General features: G+C 33.0%; 6 protein-coding genes across 7 annotated transcripts; all 6 read right to left on the bottom strand.

Moving 5' to 3' along the window:
- Positions 1–76: 76 nt before the first annotated feature.
- Positions 77–1,119, bottom strand: LOC126679190 (transcription elongation factor TFIIS-like). Its single transcript, XM_050374170.2, has one exon. It carries the CDS (start codon positions 984–986, stop codon positions 189–191), a length of 798 nt encoding a protein of 265 aa, XP_050230127.1. The 5' UTR covers positions 987–1,119; the 3' UTR covers positions 77–188.
- A 2,392-nt stretch (positions 1,120–3,511) lies between these two features.
- On the bottom strand, positions 3,512–4,487 carry LOC126679191 (transcription elongation factor TFIIS-like). The gene has a single exon (XM_050374171.2). It carries the CDS (start codon positions 4,430–4,432, stop codon positions 3,638–3,640), a length of 795 nt encoding a protein of 264 aa, XP_050230128.1. The 5' UTR covers positions 4,433–4,487; the 3' UTR covers positions 3,512–3,637.
- A 2,268-nt stretch (positions 4,488–6,755) lies between these two features.
- On the bottom strand, positions 6,756–7,856 carry LOC126679194 (transcription elongation factor TFIIS-like). Its single transcript, XM_050374174.2, has one exon. The coding sequence runs from the start codon at positions 7,243–7,245 to the stop codon at positions 6,925–6,927; it is 321 nt and encodes a 106-aa protein (XP_050230131.1). The 5' UTR covers positions 7,246–7,856; the 3' UTR covers positions 6,756–6,924.
- Positions 7,857–7,863: 7 nt separating this feature from the next.
- LOC126679185 (transcription termination factor MTEF18, mitochondrial-like) lies at positions 7,864–10,029 on the bottom strand. Of its 2 annotated transcripts, XM_050374164.2 has the most exons (2): positions 9,886–10,029; positions 7,864–9,443 (listed from the first exon to the last, which is right to left on the bottom strand). In XM_050374164.2, the coding sequence occupies exons 1-2, from the start codon at positions 9,886–9,888 to the stop codon at positions 8,007–8,009; spliced, it is 1,440 nt and encodes a 479-aa protein (XP_050230121.1). In that variant the 5' UTR covers positions 9,889–10,029; the 3' UTR covers positions 7,864–8,006. The 2 variants fall into 2 exon arrangements, with proteins under 2 accessions (XP_050230121.1, XP_050230120.1); XM_050374163.2 differs by having other exon boundaries at positions 7,864–10,029.
- A 1,178-nt stretch (positions 10,030–11,207) lies between these two features.
- On the bottom strand, positions 11,208–14,114 carry LOC126679186 (transcription termination factor MTEF18, mitochondrial-like). The gene is made up of 2 exons (XM_050374165.2): positions 11,862–14,114; positions 11,208–11,707 (listed from the first exon to the last, which is right to left on the bottom strand). Exon 1 carries the CDS (start codon positions 13,813–13,815, stop codon positions 12,082–12,084), a length of 1,734 nt encoding a protein of 577 aa, XP_050230122.1. The 5' UTR covers positions 13,816–14,114; the 3' UTR covers positions 11,208–11,707; positions 11,862–12,081.
- A 963-nt stretch (positions 14,115–15,077) lies between these two features.
- Positions 15,078–19,026, bottom strand: LOC126679187 (UBP1-associated protein 2C-like). Its single transcript, XM_050374166.2, has 6 exons — positions 18,831–19,026; positions 18,276–18,396; positions 17,955–18,098; positions 17,183–17,379; positions 16,988–17,063; positions 15,078–15,889 (listed from the first exon to the last, which is right to left on the bottom strand). Exons 1-6 carry the CDS (start codon positions 18,959–18,961, stop codon positions 15,431–15,433), a joined length of 1,128 nt encoding a protein of 375 aa, XP_050230123.1. The 5' UTR covers positions 18,962–19,026; the 3' UTR covers positions 15,078–15,430.
- Between the last annotated feature and the right edge of the window lie 2,026 nt (positions 19,027–21,052).

Raw genomic sequence — 21,052 nt, 5'->3', positions numbered from 1 at the left:
ATTGCTGAAACACAAAATAGGTATATATGCAAAAAATGTACTTTTCTTGCATTTGCTACTTAACAGTTATAAAATCTACAAAATCAGATCATTCTACTAGTTCTTCCACTGTCACTACATAGAACTAAAAGAAGAACAATTACAACTAATAAATGGAAATCAGATACAAATCTACTGAATTTTTTGGCTCATGATTTATTGCAGTTTGGGTATAATTTTCTTTCTCGGATGACTTGGTTCTCACGCTTTCTATCGTCACTGGCCATCTCTTGTGCGTTCATATTAGCCAATTCTTCTGGTTTGATTGTTCCGAGAAGAAGTTTTCTTCTAAAATCTGGATTCTTAGGATCTTTAACGTTGAATATCAGCGATCGGTACTTGGGGCGGCATGCCGTGTTGGACAATCCCCATTTGACAAACAGTAGAGATTCAATAGAAGAGGCAATCAGCCCTGGATTGCACCTTTTTAGTTCAGTCCTGAATTCTTCATCCTGAGCTTCTTGAAACACCATTGATAAACCTTGAAGAATCTGTTCTTTTATGTTATCCCTCAAGAATCCGTTGTGTGGCTTCTTGTCTTCAAGAATCTCTGGTCTGGGTATCAATTTCTTACGGTCTTTACTTTGATCAGGCATGGCAACGTGAATATGACTCGATCTCTTGGGTTTCTGAATCTGTCGTTTAGGCATCAATTTCGTTGGGGTTTTCAAGTGATGAGACATGCCAAGATTCTCTTGTCTCTTGGGTTTAAGCAGTGGTTTCTGAGTCTCTGGTTTGGGTACGAATGTCTTAGGATTTTCAATGGCTATGTCAGGATTCTGTTTGGGTTTGGGTATGGATTTCTGAAGAGGCATGGAAATTTCAGAGTTGTCTTGTATCTTAGGAATCTGAGGGAACTTGATGATGAACTTAAACCGCTTTCCGTCGATGTTAACGTACTTGTGAGGGTTTATAACTTGAAGGTGATCAGCCATGGCAACCGACATGTTTGATCTTCTTCTTGTGGTTTAGGGTGTTAGGTCAGAGTTTGGACACAGTAGAGGATGAAACAAAATTTAAGAAAGAAGAAGAAAGCAAGTGAAGAAACTAAAACAGAATGTGAAACTTATATAGGACTGAAACAAACCCTACTTCCTCTTTGAGAACAAGAGAACCTGAATCTAATGAGGAGATCTAAACCAATCAGGAATCTTAAAAACCAAGTGGCGGAGGAAGATAGAATTTCTAGTAACTTGGAAGAGTTTGAGAAGGGTTAGAGTAGGGATATTTCAAAATTCCTCATAGTACACGTTTATATTCAACTATATAAATTATAAATTATGAAAAAATTATACTATATATTCTCCTCAAATAAAATAGATTAGTAATTACCTTTATTTAATTTTGCTTTATTTTAAACAGGCTAAAACATAAGTAAACTTACGAAGTATACCATATTTTGCAATTTTAATATGGATTTTTAACTATGGTAAAATCATTTAAATATCCTTAATAAAACTAGCAACAATCTGATATTAGACAATTAAAATTTAAATTATTAAACTGATTCTAATAAACAAATTTTAATATTAATGAGTTGTTTTTCTAATTTTATTTCATCCTTCATATTCTAACTTGAAATCTCAAAAACAGTTCCCTTTAGATATTATCTTTGAACATAAAAACGTGTTAAAGGATTAAGTACTATACTGTCTAATTAAGAAGCTCGAATTCCATATTCTTTGCCAAGTATAGTCATCTTGGATATAATTTTAGAAAGATCACAATCTATTTTAATTAATCAAAATAAGCCTATTTGATTCTGCTAGCATGCATTAAATTAACTTTTTATCATATGATAAGAAGTATTTGTTATAAAAAATAATAAAATAATAAAATTATAATTAAATAATAAATAACTATTGAAATTAACATGTATTATATTTATCAATGTCAAATTTAACACAAGTTATACATATAAATTTAACATTAACACCCCACGAGGATGCTCTAGTATCAATCCAATATGAATTTATTTTATAAATTTGCATATTATACTTAGTTATGTATAGAGCTTTTTTTTGAACTACTGATTATATGCATTTTCATTACCATAAATGCGTATATCATCGATTGATTAAATCAGAAAAATTCAATGAATTAATTTACTTTTTCCCCTTATTTAATCAAAGATAATTAAAACAGTACTATGTTTCTTGTTACACAAGTACTAAATATGTTTCTTTGTTTAAACTTCTTGATATGTAAGCCAAAGAGGATTCTTGAGAAATCCAAACGAGACGCCAAATTTTCCATGCTGTTGCCTAGAGGTACTAAATATCCCTTAGTCGTGTAATTTTTATAGTTCTATTTTTATATAGAGCCAGTATATTTTTATGTATAATGCACACATTGATATAACATTGTTTTCCACTTCTGTTTTCAAAAGATTAAAATCGAAGTTCTTTTAAGACTGAGTGTTAAGACTTAAGAGCTTGAGAAAAATTAAGATGGTTCTTGTCTCATGAGAGCAAAACAATTTCAATTATTTATAAAGATCCAATATATCGTAGAATGTTAGCATAATCAACAAATACATTTCATGATATAATAAAACCACACCTTGTACTACATGACAAGTATTTATCTACGCTGTATGAAAACTTTTAGAATTCTATATTTGTTGATGTTTCAGTTTTGTTTTTCATTTTCATGATTACAATATATTTCCGTAAAAATATATTTCCACAGTGTCCCGTTTAAGTGGTTTCTGTTTGAATATTTTTGTTTCAGTCAAAACACCTCATTGGTAGGTCCATGGAAAATTCATGAACCGGGACTAGATAAGAATTTTCCGTCAGTCAATACCACATAAGAATCTACCGTGAATCACGAACAAGTCAATCTTACATAGATGGTCGAGCAAGCGGCCTACCCTGGTTATAGGCTCGAAACAGAGCTGATTTAGATGAAAACTTAGGTAAAATGCAGTAGATTCCCATTCTTCAAGAAAGTCATTGTATTCATAAGAATTCATACAGCGGAGTACATTGCAACTTTGTAAGTTTACTTAGTGGAGATTATCTTTGGCAAACCAGATTATGAGTTGCTATGGAGTGTTTGGTAGATTGAAGATTTCTATTGGAGTTGCTCAATGATTATCATAAATGTCAAGTCAACAAAATATTTTCTGTATGCTGATTTTGAACCAAAGCTCAAGAATTTTGCTAAATTATTGCTTCAGAATCTGCAGACTATTACAATGCCCCATGTATACTTGTTCCCTTTGTTAATAATTTTAGTCCGACATTTTGCTATTCTTCCTACTGATCATTAATTTGGCTAAACAAGATTATTGCATTAAATCAATTCAACATAAGCTTCAAGATGCATATTTCATCAATAACTCGTATAGTGCTCGAATCAAAAAATTTAAAACTAACTAATGTGAGGTTGAACGGAAACTAAAATGCTGAAACGCATAATTGGTAAATGAAAAAAAATCTACTTTTCATTGATTGAGCTACTTGACAGTAATAAAATTTTAAAAATCAGATTACTTGTTCATCCACTGTCACTACATAAAACTAAAGAATAACAATTGCAACTAATGATTGGAATTTAGAACTAATTATCTACTCCTAATTGAATTTCTTGCTCAGGATCTGCAGTTTGGGAATTTCCTTGCTAGGATGACTTGGTTCTCACGCTTTCTCTCATCACTGGCCATCTCTTGTGCGTTCATATTAGCCACTTCTTCTGGTTTGATTTGTCCGAGTAGAAGTTTTCTCCTAAAATCAGGGTTCTTAGGATCCTTAATGTTAAATATCAGCGAGCGGTACTTGGGGCGGCATGCTGTGTCAGATAATCCCCATTTGAAAAACAGCAGAGATTCAAGAGAAGATGTAATCAGCCCAGGATTGCACCTTTTTAGTTCAGTCCTGATTTCTTCATCCTGAACTTCCTGAAACACCATTGATAAACCTTGAAGAATCTGTTCCTTTATGTTGTCCCTCAAGGATACGCTGTGTGGCTTCTTGTCTTCAAGAATCTCTGGTCTGGGTATCAATTTCTTAGGGTTTTTACTTTGATCAGGCATGGTAACGTGAAGATGATTGCCTTCTTTCTTGGGTTTCTGAATCTGTCGTTTAGGCATCAATTTGGTTGGGGTTTTAACGTGATGAGACATGCAAAGATTCTCTTGTCTCTTGGGTTTTGGCAGCGGTTTCTGCGTCTCTGGTTTGGGTACGAACGTTTTAGGGTTTTCAATGGTTATGTCAGGATTCTGTTTGGGTTTGGGTATGGATTTGTGATGAGGCATAGCAATTTCAGAGTCGTCTTGTTTGTTAGGAATCTGAGGGAACTTGATGATGAACTTGAAGCGCTTGCCGTCGATGTTAACGTACTTGTGAGGGTTTATAACGTGAAGATGATCAGCCATGGCAACTGACATGTTTGTTCAGAGTTTGGAGAGAGTAGTGGATCCAAGAAAGAAAGAGTAAAGCCAGTGAAGAAACTAAAACTGAACGTGAGATTTATATAGGACTCGAAAATTTCCTGAATCGATCAAGAGGTCTAAACCAATCAGGAATCTTAAAACCACGTGAAGATAGAGTTCGTAGCAACTTGGAAGGAGAAATTCTTGAATAGGAATCTTTCAAAAATCCTCGTATTACATTTTTAAATTCAACTGTATATGCACTTTACATTCTTCTCAAATAATTGATTTTGCTTTATTTGAAAAAAAAGACTAAAATCCTAGTAAAATTATGAATTATATCATATTTTGTGATTTTAATATCGATTTATAACTATTGTAATTCGAGACTCAATTTTTCTTACAATCTCAAATCGAAAATTTAAAATTCGATCGTGGAACTCCAAAATTCAAATATGCAAGACATGAGATGGGTTCTAACGTTGATATCAGCAATAATTCATCGAACTTTCAATCGATACTATAAATTGAAAAAGTTGAAAGTTCATGATGTTAGCTTTAATATTAATATGAATAAAATTTTCATGCAATAGCTATTGTAGGAGTTTCCTGCAATATAAATGTAGAAGCTGCCACGTTACTATATCTTTTTTAATTAAATGGTTAAATAACTAGTATTTGATTTTATGGTTAATTAACCATTTGATTCTAATTTATTAACCAACTTAATTCAGGTACATAACTGATTAATTGATCAAATTTTCATACATCTTCAAAATTATAGCCACATCTCCTTATAATTTAACAATGTTTGGTGTTTACAGCGATAATATTATAAATTCAATATACATATACGTGATTAGAAATAAATTAATTAAGCGGACACTTTCATTCCGAATTAAAGAATTCGGAATGAGTCCAATCTCCCTAATTAGAATTCGATTTAAATTGTCGAATAATTTTACACTTGAACATAATTTAATAAAAAAAATGTTAAATATGTTTAAAAAACAATGAAATAAGATTTAATTTGATTTTAAATTCATTCAATCCTAACTTTTTGGAATCTGCAATTGCATCCTATAAAAACATAAAATTATAATTATAAATATAAACTAAATAAACTAAATAATTTAATTTTGTAAAGGATCAATTATCTGAAAAAGGTTGAGTATATGAGAATTGATTTTTTTTTTTGAATTATTGAATATATGTGATTTTTATAGGTGATTTGTAAATTAGTGTGTTTTAATAGTATTCAAAATCATAAATCTTAATAATTCTAAAAGAAATCATATATCCTAATAATAGTTGGATTTGTACCAATAAAGAAAACAAATGGCACCAATACGTAAAAATGAAATTTGGTTAACTAACTTGTTAGTGCCTCAGTGCACGGACTAAACAAGTCAATTAGCAAAAATTGAATGATTAGTTAACTAATTTACAGATGATAAAAGATATATCAATTAACCAGTTCAACACCTGAACTGAACTGGTTATTATATTAGGATCAAATGGTTAATTAACAATTTAATCAAAGAAAAAGTAGTAACGGGTCAATTTAATTAGAATCAAATGGTAAATTAATAATTTGATCAAAGAAAAAGTAATAACGTGGCAGCTTCTACACTCTTGTTGCAGGAAACTCCTACAATAGTTATTGCAGGAAAATTTTGTTCAATTAATATAACATCTTAACATCAGTAAAATCTCAATAACAAAAAATTTGTGATCGGAAAATTAAATTAAATTACAAAAAAAAAATCATATTCTTTGTAAAGTTTAGCCATTTTGGATATAATTTTAGAAAGATTTCAATCTATGTTAATTGATCAAATTAAACCTATTCAATTCTACAATATTAGACTGTAGACCCAAATTCTAAAATAGTTTAAGAATCAGAAAGCATCAAAATCTGCTTCTAACTTTTACAGGTACAAACTACAAATAATTGGCAAGCTTTGCTCGGATTGTTGAAAATATTGAAAGAAGCATGGAGATGGTAATTGATCCTGCTTTCGAGAATCAATATATTTTTTTTTGTTTTGATAATTAAACTTTCATTTTGATATTTTTCGGCCAAAAATGCTCATCTTCCTTAAATACTTCTGAGAAAAATTAAAATGGCTCTTATCATAATAATATCATATTAACGTAATAAATTATCAACAAATAAATTTCACGATGTAATAAAACCACACCTTGTACTACATGGCAAGTATCTACCTACAATCAAAAATTTGAATACTAACTATGAAATAACAAGTAGGTTGAACAGATTCTAAAATAGGTATATATAAAAAAAAAAATCATTCATTTAGCTACTTAATTAACAGTAATGAACTGTAAAAAGTCAGATTCTATTTCTTCATCTACCATTACTACATATAGCTAAAGAAGAACAATTACAATAATGATTGGAAATTTTTTTTTTGAGAGAAATAATGATTGGAAATTAGAAACTAATCTACTATTTGAATTTTTCATCACAGCAAATTGACTCATTATTTATTGAAGTTGGTGTATAACTTTCTTTCTCGGATGACTTGGTTCTCACGCTTTCTATCATCACTCGCCATCTCTTGCGGACTCATATCCGCCAGTTCTTCTGGTTTAATTGTACCCAGAAGAATTTTTCTCCTAAAATCAGGGTTCTTGGGATCCTTAAGATTGAACAGCAGCGACCGGTACTTGGCGCGGCAGCCTGTGTTGGATAATCCCCATTTAACAAACAATAGAGACTCAATAGAAGATGCAACTAGCCCTGGATTGCACCTTTTTAGTTCCCTCCTAATTTTCTCATCCTCAACCTGTTCAAACACCATTGATAAACCTTGAAGAATCTGTTCCTTTATGTTGTCCCTCAGGTGCGGCTTATTGTCTTTAAGATGTTGTTCTAGTTACACAACAAGAAACCTAATGATGCTAAACTATCAACAAATCTATCAGGTTTCATTCAATTTCAAGCTTCCCCAGCTCTTCCCGAAGCTATCAACAACTACATTTCAATGTAATAAAACCACACCTTGTCCTACATGACAGCCCAAGATTAAAGAATTCACAAGCTCACATAACAGTAAAGATCATATCATGAATCACGAACACACCAATTTTACGCAGATGATCAGAGGAAGCCGCCTACTCAAATTATAGGATCGAAAGAAATTTACATTTTCATTTGCCAGAGCTGGTGTAGGGGAAAGCTTAGGTAGAAGTGCAGTACATTCCCATTCTTCAACGATGATGCTGGTGCTATACTCGTCGAATGAACTCGGAACACTTACCCTCGTTAGAGCACAAAAGCTGATTACATCCAAATCATGACAAATATTGTTGAAGTTACTTCTTCAATACCAGCTTCTGCATAGACACAATAATTTATGCTAAAAGCTGACAACAGATATGAAACAATATAAAGAGCTAAATCAAAGCTCAACAGTACCTGGTTGCAATCTTCTTTGCTTTGAATTTCTATTTTCTGCTAGCTAACTGTAGCAAAATTGATTTCAGCATAAAATGTACAAATCAATATACCAAAGATCTTCACATCTTCGTCAGAAAGGCTGAAATGATAAATGCAAAATAATTATACAACGTGGCTCTGTTCAGAATCAAATTTTTTCTTCAAATCCTGCCAAAATTCGGGACCTCCAGGGTGAAGTTGTACATATCTCTTTAAAAATACTTTATCGGAGCATCCAATTACAGTGCTCAAGGAAAGCATGGGGTCTACTTTTCCTTGATCTTTCAGCCAATTGTACATTGCCAACCTAAGCTTGATAGTTGGTATTGTATAGCAAAGAAATGCAGGAAATGTGATTAATGACACTATGGGATAACCTAATTCATTCACAAGAAAACTAATTTTCATATTGATAACATCCTTTGTCTGGTTAAGAATTTGAGGGGATGTCCTGACCATTTCACAAACAACCTTTTTATTCAAACCAGCTAGCGTAATGCAATCAAATCTCTCTTGTAGCTCTGTTCCTCTCCCTCGGAAACCCTTGAGTGCTTTTTCCATTTCACTCGAGTTCTCTAGAAATCCTAAGTCTAACAAGAACTTATTCTTCAGCATTCGAGATCTTAGCCTCTCCCCTGACTTTGGTAGAGGCCGAACTTTAGATCCCTTTGCCCAATTCTTCATTTCTTGTGGGTTTTCAAGAATTGTATCACAAAGTCGCTTCTTCCCAACATTCAAAATAGAAAGCAAGCTGTTAGTTTTCTTCAATGCCAATGAACCCAGCATTAGTGGGTGAGAACGGATGATATTTCCGATCTCTAGAATCTCCATCTCAATCTCAGTTAGGAAAAGATAACATTGCCTCATATTCAAAAGAAATTTCCCAACTTGCATTTGTGGAAACTGCAGGAACATGGAACATATCTCATTCATCGAAAATCCAAATTTAACTAGAAACACAATTAACGATAATGTCCTATCCCCGGAATCCTCAAAAAGAACTCCTGGACTTTGACTTAATAATCCACCTAACAATTCACTGTAACCATTTTTGCATAATAAGTTTAGTAGAGCATGCACATGGCTCCAGTTATAAGAACACTCCTCCGAGATATGCTCCTCAATCCGGTAACATTCAATTCCCCCTTTCCTCAATATATCTATCGACTTAATAAAATCAATATTAGCATCCCCAATCACAAGACTGGGGCAACAAACAATCATTTTACTCATAAAAGACCGATCAAGCCCCAATTCTTCATAAGCTTGAAGTTTTGTTGCCAAGACCCCATGGGCATACCTAAAAACTTCCCCTGCTTTTTTGTAAATCCCACCTATCTTAATTCTCGGAATTCCATAGTTACACAAAACATTAAAATTCTCCAGCAGCAGCTCATCATCACTCAAAAACATCAAATTACGCGGAAGAAAATGCCTGTACTGACTAGGTCTGAACCCCAAACTCTCAAAGAAAGGCTCAAATTCATTAATGGGGTGATAACGCAAAAAACGAGTAACCGACCCCCCAACACCTCCATCCAAATGAACCTTCTGCAACAACTTTTCAACAAAAACGGGCGAGTTTTTACTCAAATATTCTGCATCAGTAATGTGCAAGCTTCTAGTGGAATGCAAGTAATCTACAAGAGCAGCCTGAGCTTCTGTTGTAGCAGCAACAGAAAATTTGCTATTGAACTGCTCATCATCTATTGAAGTGTTATCTACATTGCCATTATCACAAACTTTTTTTGTCCTATAGAATCTAGGGTTATTTGCAGTACAGAAAAATGGGATTTTGTAACAATCAACAAAATTTGAAGAAACCCATTTGAGAATAGGAAGTAATCGTACTTTGTGTAAATGGGTCATATCTAGTTAATGAAAAATTAAATAAATTGAAAGAAATTTTATTTCTTGATTAAATTTAAAACAGAGGCCAAGATAAAAGCTTAGATAGAGAACAAATATTTGGAAATGAAAGGATTCAATTAGGGTTTCTTACCATAGATTGTCAGTGGGTTAGGTAGATTTAGTGTCAGCTGAAAGAGACTGAAATTTGAGTTGCATAGGATGTTTTTTTGTCTGCTCAAGAGTGTTCGTCACTTGAAAGAACTCAAGTTGCTGGTGCAGTTTGTACAACTTTCTGGTTTGCAGAACCAAATTTTAAATGACATAGGTCTAGTTTATAAGGTTGTTTTGATCTTTTAAAATTGAGAAACGGGTCATTTATGCCCTAAGGTTTGACTCTAGATCAAATAACGAAAAAATTTAAATATGCTCCTGAAGTCTTAAAAAGTGAATAACCATGTCCTCTGATTACCCCAAATGTCTCATTTATGCATCAAATTTAGGGTTTGATTGTTCACTTTTTAAGACGTTGGGGGCATAACTGAACATTTCCAAATGTTGAGGATTTATTAGATTCTATAGTCAAATTTTAGGGACATAAATGATCTTTTTTCCTTTAAAATTTATTTGATGAAAATATTTAAAGTTTCTCTTCTGGTAATATTCAACAACATAGATTCATTCTGTCCCCTCAATTTGGTACGAATTATTAATTAAACATAATTTTTCAACATTAGATAAAAACACTTTAATTAATTTAGCTCATTTACCCTTTTAGCTGAGGCAGAGTAATTGGAGCTAAGGTGGCGGCAAATTATTAGACCATTTAGAGTTAAAGTCAAAACGCCTCGTTTAAGGGTGTTTTCGTCCAAAACGCCTCGTTTAAGGGTGTTTTCGTCCAAAACGCCTATTTTAAAAGTGTTTTTGTTCATCAAAACGCCTCGTTTAAGGATGCTTTCGTCCAAAACGCCTATTTTAAAAGTGTTTTTTTTTTCAAAACCACGAAATACGCATTATTTAATCTTTTGTTCTAAGTTGAAGGGGCAAAATGAGCATTTATTGTAAAATAATTATTGAAGAATAAAACATAACAAGAAACTTTGCATCTAGTATAAAATTTTAATTTGTGTTTGCAAAAAAATAATTATCAAGTGGTATTAGATTAATTTATAACTATCTTTAATTGTTTAATTTGATAAACTTTGAATTACATCATTTATCTGTTTTCTTTACTCACCTGGAAATTATACTTCTTTTTCCTCCTTAGAAAAGGTTTCTAGTTCCCATTCAAATAAAATTAAAAGTATATACAAGAAACCGAATATGTTAATATACAAGAAACCGAATATGTTTAACATTGTAATTTATAGTCACAATGATAATTCATACTAATTTAACCTAAATCAGGAGAATGAAATCCTCTAAAAGTTGCGGCAAAAGAAAATCCTCTAAAAGTAGTAAATGAAAAGAAGGATATTACAGAAAGCAACCATCAGTTAGTACATAGAAGTCATGCCATTGGTGGTTTGTTCAGTAAATCTTTGCTAAATTTGCTAGCTTTCTAATGCTTGTCAAACAGTACATAATTAAATGAGTATTTAAGGAAGTGTTCCAGGCTTCTATACAGGATTGAAGCAAGGGGATTTCACCAAAATGTCCTAGCTCCTCGGAGTCCTGTCATTCTCAAAGCCCGACGGACCACTGTGTCAAAAACAAGAGGCGGAGTGGCATCCAAGCATGAACATTGGATGAGGTGCACTAGCAAGTGACTTGGCAGCTCAAGCTACCGAGAATAGAGCAAACTCCACATCACAAAACCAGGTACAGAAACTGAAGGTGAACTTCTCTACCCTTGCACGCAGTTCAATCATGCATCTTTCTGTATCTTTAAACGTTTACAAAGCTCAAGCATGTCTCGAATCTCGTTGTAATCATCTTATTTGGGTTGCTCAAAAATTCCAAATCTTTTCCTGCACCTGCAAAGGTAAGAAAGAAAGTGTGCTGCAAATAACCAATATCTTATAGAAATAATAGAACTTCTTCATGAAATGAAACAACGCATTTGAAGTAAAAGCACTGCTAAAAACATTACACCTAACGAGAAACTAATCAGCAAGAAACGCATGTTACCTGCGATTGGATACTTTATATAGGCTGCGATTGGATACTTTATATAGGCTCAACCTTTTAGTATAAGCTCAGAAAAATTGGCTTCAATAGCACAATGAGCAAACAATTTATAATCAATGAACCTCGGAAGGACAGCCATACGCACAATGAAATATGTCCACAATTTTCTCAGTCAAAAAGGCATGAAAGACAAGTCATATGCAACAGTCAGCTTCTATTACTAATGAATTTTATTCTTCAAGTCATCCCACACTTCGACACCTCTAGGGTGATGTTTTACATACTTCCGAACAAACATGTTTTCTGTGCAAGCAATTAGAGTGCTCAGCGCAAGTTCTGAAGAGCCTTGCTCTTTCAGCCAGCTATACATTGTTACTCTAAGCTTGACTCTTTGAATTGTATAATTCAAATATGATGGGAAGTTGACTAAATATGATAAAGGAAATCCCAAATCATTTGCATAAAAATTGATTTTCTTTTCAAGAACTTCCTTCTTCTGGTTAAGTATTTGAGGAGATATTTTGATCATTTCAAAGACATCCTTCTTATCCAAACCAGCTTTCACGAGGCAATCAAATCTCTCTTGAATTTCTGTTCCTCTACCTCGAAAAACCTTCAATGCTTCTTCCATCTTGTTTGGGTTGTCATCAACGAATCCCATATCTAGCAAGAATTTAGCCTTCAGGTTTTTTGATTCCTCCGATGAGTTTGGTAATCGTTCAACCTTCAATCCCATCTTCCATTTCTTCATTTCTTCTGGGTTTTCCTGAATGAGTTTACACAGTCTTCTTTTCCCAACATTCAGATGAGCAAGTAAGGAATTGGTTTTCTTCAATGTAAATGAACCAAGCAAAATCGGATGAGAGCGAACAATATTCCCAATCTCATTCACATCCATCCCAATTTCAGTCAGTAACAGAAAGCATCGCCTCAAATTATAGACAAATTTCCCAACTTGCATGAGAGGAAACCGTACAAACATTGAACAAATATTTTGCATCGAGGATCCAAATTTAAACAGAAACCCGATCAAGCAGAGTGTTGTATCTCCCGAGCCCTCAAACAAAATCCCAGGATTCTGACTTATTAGGTCAGCTAACTGTAACTCACTGAAACCTTCCTTATTAAATAAGCCCAGAAGTGCCAGCATCTGGCTCCAGTTAAACCTATTCTCCCACAAACGCTCCTCAATCCAACTGAATTCAATTCCGCCTTTCCTCAAAATCTCCATCACCTTTACGAATTCTACATTTACATTCCCGATCAAAAGGTACGGACTACAAGCTACTACCTTAGAAATAAAAGACTGACTAAGCCCCAATTGTTCATAGCCTTGAAGTTTCAATGCCAACAAACCATGCTTATACCGAAAAACTTCAGCCGCTTCCTTATAAATCCTCCCCATCTTATTTCTCGGAACTCCATAGTTACACAAAACATAATAATTCTCCAACAACACATCATCATCGCTTAAAAACATCAAATCGCGGGGAAGCAAGGGAGTAAATTCACAGGGTTCCAAACCTAAACTCTCGAAGAAAGGCTCAAACTCATTAATGGGGTGATACCGCAAGAATCGAGCAACTGATTGACCTACATCCCTTCCATTATCAACTTTCTGCAGTAACTTTTCAAGAAAATGAGGTGAATTTATACTCATATTCTCTGCATCCAAAAATGGAACACTCCTAGTAACATGTAAATACTCTAACAAAGCGGCTTGAGCGCCTTTTACAACGGCTCGATGCGAGATTTTGGTGGTAGTTTTTTGGGGTTTATCTAACAAAGATTTATCAGAAGTATGCCAATTTTCACTAGAATATAACCTGGTGTTCTTCCACAAATATCTAATAGGCCCTGATTGGGGTTTATGGCAATCAATAGAATTAACAGAGACCCATTTCCGAATGCATTGGTTTCGAACTTTATACAAACAGTTGACGGCTATTTTCATGAGAGACGAGGTGATTTTATAAGCTTTTTTTTGCCGCTAATTAGTAATGAAGAGTAGGAGAAATTGTGTAGGAGTTTCTTACCTTGAAGTTGGAAGGAATGAAGATTGGTTGAGTGGAGTATTGCAGTTGCAGATTAAGGAATTTTAATTCAAAGTTTGCAGCTTGCTTTGTTTATAAGAGATGCAGTGAAATTGCTTCCAAATAATGAACAAAGAATCAGTTCACCCCTTCAACTTGACATAAATTATCAAAACAATCATTCTTAAGCGGACCCATCATTTTTACCTTCATTTTGACTCAACCGGATTAAAAAGCCCCTCCCCATGTCTCACACAAGTGAAACATATTCTCCATTACAAAAAATCAAAATAATTCATAATATCTATTTCGTTTTTAAAAGATCAAACTATTTTCTAAATTCAAATCTTTAAATTTTTTTATCAATGATGATCAAATTAAACTAATAATATTTATTTAATTTATATTAATTATCAATAATTTTTTAAAATACAAAAACATAAAAACATACAATTTTTTTTCCGATTCTCTTTATGAAGGAGGAGCCCGAGCAGCTCCTCCTTCATGCAGACCTGATGCTCCTCCATCCATGGAAGGTGGAGCACGGGCTGCTCCTCAAAGGCGGACGGAAAAAAATAAAAATAAAAAATTTGAGCGGATTCATTAATCGGATGAGTATGGTGTTGGGTCGAGAATATTTTTCAAATTTTAAATTAATTTTTTAATATAATTAACTATTAGAGTTTATTTGAATATTTTTAAAGCCCATAGATTTGTTTGTATTTTTTTAAATAGAAAAAAATATGAGACAATCCTCTATTTAGTTGTTTTTAACAATTTCATCCTTAAATTAATTAAATTGACAATTGTATTCTTGTTCGGGGTAGATGTGAAACATAAAAATCTAAAATAGGATAAAATTAAACTTTTTTCTAAATCAGAGTATAAATGCAGAAAAGCTATAAGGCGGAAGTTTTTAAATAATTAAGCCTTTCATAAACTATGCCATCTTTCTTTCGACTATTAGCAAGGCTTTCTCCTTCCTTAACTTGACATTTTTGACCATAACGAGATTCATTTGTCACCTGTGCTGAATTGCACCTTCCGCCAAGATCTTCCATAGTCGAAGTTTTAGTCTGAATCATTCTATCATTTAAAATTGGAAATTTCTTACAACTTCTAGGCTGATATACGGTTTTTTCCAAACTCGCCTCTCCAATTTCAAATAACCTTTAAAATTGAGTGACCCAATTTGCTATATTTAAAGCAGAAAATGGGTAGTCTTTCGTACATTATTCGGTACAAGCCATGATAATTTGGATTCAATTTTATACAGATTCTTCAACTAATGCCTATTACGACAAGTAGATTACAACATAGTAAATTGAATTTAATCAGACACAGGAAAGAAACAATACCCCAATGATGATATGTAACAGTGACAAAAATTTGTTTGGTGCCTTTTTAAAGATCCCAGAACTTGCTCTAATCAAACTACTGAAAGTCCTACTTGATCACTAAAATACCTCACTTACCTACGGAGGGGATACAGAGAAGCGCAAAGCTAGAAAATCTGTTAATTTTGTTGTGCATAAATCATTGTTTCAGTGTATAATATGGATATCCTCCAATTCCCATTTGAGCTGGTGGTCCAAGTGGTTCTTTCTTAATGCCGACGGGAGGATATGGAAATTGAGATTGTGGAGGATAAGGAGTAGCAGGTGCCGTTGGAGGATTTGGGTAGGAAGACCCGGCCATTCCCATTTGAGCCGGTGTTCCAAGTGGTTCTTTCGTAATACCGACTAGTGGATATGGATATTGAGATTGTGGAGGATAAGGAACAGCAGGTGCCGTTGGAGGACTTGGGTAGGAAGACCCGGGGAATGATGCCATAGTTTGAGGATATGAGTAGCCCAAAGGGGCATGACTGGGATGTGCCTTTCCAGGTTGCGTGTACCCACCTGTGATTGGTATGGATACAGGAACTACTGGTGCAGGAGTTTGTGCTGTTTTACCTTTGTGTGTATCCGCAAGCTTCACAGTGATAGTTCTACCCTGCAACAACAGTCATAAAACCGGGATGAATACTAGGAAAGATAAATCAAAGAGAGGACCAACTAATTTTGAACTCGAAACCATCTAGTTGAGCAAATAATTGTCAATTCATACAAGAACGTCACTTCTGTCTGTCAAATGTACATGATAATAACAATTAAATATATCGCCTACAAAAAAAATCCTTTGAACTTCTATTCTCTATCTTCAAACAGCAAATATAAATTTCTCATTATTTCCCCCCATCATCAAAGAGGGAAGCATTGTATGTTCAAACTGCAGTATGAAATGATAGTCTGTGGAAGCGACTAGTTTAAAACTTCAACCGCTAGAACATCATAGTCCACTATGGTATGAGTTTGTCTAACTTTCTTTTTTTTCTAAATTCTTGGTCAATCATCTCCAAGTGCGGTACAAACTCTAAACTTTAGAGTTATCAAGACGACGCTATACCAATTGAACTATGCCTAATTGCTTTAGTTCATACAACTTTACTATATCGCGGTCCTAGTTATTTGCACTCCTTTTTTGCTACATTTAAAACATATTCCGCAACCAACTTTAATTGACATTTGCTACTTTAAGAGTGGTCAGTGCATTATGATACAAAACAACCAAGAAAGATAATGTAACCAAAATATGATATCTGGCAAAGAGCTACAGCGATAATTCAGCAGAAAAGGAAAAAACAGAGAGAGCAATAGAGAACATACATTTTCTTATTCAACTCTATTAAATATTTTTTCCCTCTGGCGGGCTTTCTTTCAACAAAAGAAGATGCAGCAAGAGAAAAACTAAAATCTATGGGCGAAAGTGCTGTCAATAGTGTGCATGACAAACATTATTTACCAGACAAAAGATTGATGAAATGAAATAGTAGGTAGTATAACCACTGTTTGGTGCCCTTAAAAAAAATTGTACGTAAATAGGCATGTTTTTGGAGCCATGAGACATTTTTAAGAGCTTATTTTATTCCTATCAAGAATCCACATTAGTTAAAAGAGGAAACCTTCTCTTCAGTAGTAGTTATTTAGAACAGAGAACAAAAAAGCATTCTATTCTGATCACAAGGAAACCTGGGTCTTATTGCTGACTTACCCCTAAAAGCTTCTGCGGATCATCTATTGCCCTCTTTGCAGCTTCCACTGTCTTGTATGTAACAAAACCAAACCCACTGCAATAAAAGAAAAGACTAAACTTTCTAATAGCTGAAGCAGAAAAAATAAAATGAAAACTGGGAGCAAATACATATAAAGGATTTCTGGTTAATAGAGAGAGCAAACAACAAAATACCGTGATTCATTAGTATCTTTGTTATAGGCAACTGAACCTTCTTCAATCTCACCATGCCTACCAAAAAAGCTAAGCAACATCTCACTAGTGACGTCTGGTGACAATCCCCCAGTGTATAGTTTTCTCTGGGCTAAATCGGGTGCTGTACTCGCCCCAGTTAATCCTTCACATGCTAAATTACAAACAGCAAGTCGACCCTGGAGTTATGGCATTATAGTCGAAAGAGACATAGAGCAAAGGAGTATCAGTCGCTGGTTAACAAAGGCCGTGAACAATCAAGCATGTGATAACAGTAACCAGGTAAGCACATTAGTTTGTGGTAACAGATTAATAAATAGTGGTTGAAACAAAGTTGAACACCCAACCACATGTTTATACTAAACTTAATTGACTATTCGATAAAATTTTGTGAATTACTTTCATCCAAATACAGATCATCATAGAGCAGTTCGCAAAGACAGCACCAAAGTTCAATTTCCAAAGAAAACATGCTGTTAAGGTATGCTTGTTATTCTAAGATCGCTTGCCACGATCCTAGTATTTACTGTTATTTTATTCTTCCCTCATCCACGTTCACAAACCACTTCAGCTCACCACATGAAATTTGTGTTCTTTTAAAGGATGCAGGCACATGTACCAATATTGACATGATGCCAATGCATAAACGGGAAATGCTTGTGTATGCAAGACAATGATAAAAAGATTAAAAAAATACTTGCATTAATCTATAGGCAATATCAATGTAAAGAAATTAAAAGATGCCGATGCCTACATCGATTAGCTTGCTCGGTGCTTTGAGAGCACTTTGTGTTGATTCCATATGTTTGTAAGTGATAAAACCATAGCCACGAGATTTTCCTGTTGCTTTGTCATAAATAACAGCCCCTTCTTCAATTTCACCATGCTCGCGAAATGCCTGTACCAAACACAGACGGTGTTCAGGTACCTTACGAATTAAGAGGGACTCACAGTGAAACTACATGCATAGGTTTGATTAGTTGATTCGTATAGCATTGCCCAAAACTGAAATCATATGCAACAATCATCACCACAGCAAACAAAAAGCACACTCAACAAGCAGCAACACACTCACAGCACACAAGGTGTCTGAAGCGGTATTCCACGCAAGGCCACGAACAAAAAGCTTTCGGTGTACTGGATCCGCACTGGCTAGACTTTTAATTTCTTCGGCAATGGAAGGATATTGGGACCCTCTTTATGCATCAACATGCAAACAAACACACATGCGCATAGTCAATCACACAAGCATACACACTCAAACAGTAGAAGTTACAAGCACATCATTCACCATTCTTCGAAAAAGATAAGACACTGGCAGAACAATCTCAAGACCCCAAATGAGCACAACAAAAGCAGAGACGCACAGCATAAAAAAGAATAGAAGATCATAACCTGCATACAACTTTATAATACAAAGATACAATTAAAGATCTTTTTATAGCATCAATCACAAAAAAACTTAAACCATTATTTTAACTGCTACAGAGTAACTAGTAGAGCAAAAAAAAAAAAACCCAATAACCCAGGAAAAACAAAATTGAATCTTTTTAATGTTTATCAAGAAAAATTAAAATACGCAAACAGAAAGTTACTGAAATAAATGGTAAAAGAGAATGAAATTACGCACAGTCGGGAGAGAAGATCAACGAGCTGGGGTTTGTTAAGAGGGTCGAGAAGAGAACGCAGGTATTCTTGGGTGCTAGTAATTTCAGCTCCATTGCTGCCCTCCTCCATCTTCCTCTTCTTCATAACCTCCATTGCTATTACTTTTACTTCTTATTTTAAGACAACCTCCGGTTTTTTACAGGCTGCACAACACACGGTTTAATATATTCTACTGCCACACATGGTTTAATATGTTCATTTTAAAAAAAAAATGATATCAATTTTTAATTTTTCTTTTTGCTAATTATATAAAAAAAACCCGCTTTAAACTTTTTTTCAGTTTATACCACAAATATATAATTAACAATTTACTAAATAAAAGGATGAGATCATTAAAAACAACTAAATAGAGAGTTATATCATACTTTTCTCTATTTTAAAAATACAAATAAATATTTAATTTTAAAAAGTTCTAAAACATATCCAAATAACTAATTAAATTTTTTAATTTTATAAAAATATAAAAAAATTAAAAAAAACCTCTCTAGAAAAAAACAATCAAGAAGCCGTCAATCTTTTTCATAGAAAAGAAGCAATGGCTCTTTCTTCGTAGAGAAAGAACGAACTGTTCCTTCTCTATTTAGGTGAAGGAGCAGCATGGAGAAGGAGCGAGTTGCTCCTTCTTCCCTTCTTCAATTTGGAGAAGAAGAAATAGTGAGGAGTGGAAGTTTGTCGGTTTGTTCGGAAATTTTTTAATTATTAAAAAATTAAATTAAATTTGTTATTATTTTTAATTTTTTTTGAAGAAGATAGTATTTTTATATTATTAATAATATTAATATCTAATTAGCATATAGGTTAAAGATGATGAAGGACTATTTTATTTTATTTTCTAAATGAAAAGAGTACAATTTAATGTTTTTGGGTAGGGATGAAAATTAAAAACCCAAAATTGTGTACAAAAAACTTTTTTATAAAATCAGGGTATAAATAAAAATAAAAGTTTAAGGTGAAATTTTTTTAAGTAATTAAACCTTTTCTTACTAAACAAAAATTATATTAATTATGCAATACTGAAATCTCCTATAAATGATTATACAAGAATTTTTTAGACACTTCATGAATCATTCGGTTACACATTCATTTAGCATGTGAAAAAGTTGCAAGAACTGAAGATGACAATGAGCGACCATATAAATTGTTAAACTGCAATTTTGGCTAATGACTCCTTTTTGCTTTGCTGCAATATCACATTTAAACAGTCTCCTTTAGAAAAAATTAAAAAAAAATACTCTTTCTTTTAAAATATTATGACTTCTTATTTTAATAAAAAAAATAGAGAAAAAACTTGCCCTTTTAATATCGTTATTTTTTTACTCTAAAACATATACCTACTTTTTATTACTATTTTACTCTAATTATATTTTTTTTACTCTAATCATATTTCATTATACCACTTGTCACTTTCTTCTTCTTCTCTCTCTCTTTCTTCTTCTTTTTCTTTGTCTGTTTTTTTTTTATTCGCTATTTTTTTTCTTCTTCTTTATTTTTTCTCTTCTTCTCCATTTTTATTTTTATTTTCTTCGTCGTTCCTTCATCGCTCCGTCATCGTTTCACCGTCGCTCCGCAGTTCTTTCATATTTGATTTTAGCGATTTTTTTACTATTTCATGGTGATAAGTATGATTTATTTTAACTTTCAGATTTTAATAATATTCTTAATTTTTTTTCAACTTTAGATCTAAAAATATGCGTTAAAACGATTTTGTGATGATAAAAACTATTTTCTGCACAAAAACAATTTTTTACAAAAAGAAACAGTCTCTGATTATCATATGAATATCATTGCATAGTTATATAAGTATCATAACACTACAGAAAAAAATATTTTTTATAAAAAAAATAGTATCTTATTACATATGAGTATCATTGTATATCATACTGGTATTCATAGCATTATACGATTATAATAAAATTATGATAATAGAATGATATGATAATAGTATGATAATAGTATAATAATAAAATGATAAGGTTATAACAATGGTATGATAATATGATACCTATATGGAAAAATAAAAAAATTATGATAATGTACAGATAATAGTATGATTAAGTTTATGATAATAAAATGATAAGGTTATGATAATAGTATGATAATAAGATACTTACATGAAAAAAATTACATAAAAATTATAATAACGAGACGATAATATGATGATACTTGTATTATGAAAAAAATTAT

This window comes from Mercurialis annua, linkage group LG4 (genome assembly GCF_937616625.2).
Source record: "Mercurialis annua linkage group LG4, ddMerAnnu1.2, whole genome shotgun sequence".
Taxonomy (NCBI): Eukaryota; Viridiplantae; Streptophyta; class Magnoliopsida; order Malpighiales; family Euphorbiaceae; genus Mercurialis; species Mercurialis annua.
The sequence above is the reverse complement of the archived record's forward strand: the minus strand, read 5'-3'. Positions and strand labels throughout refer to the sequence as shown.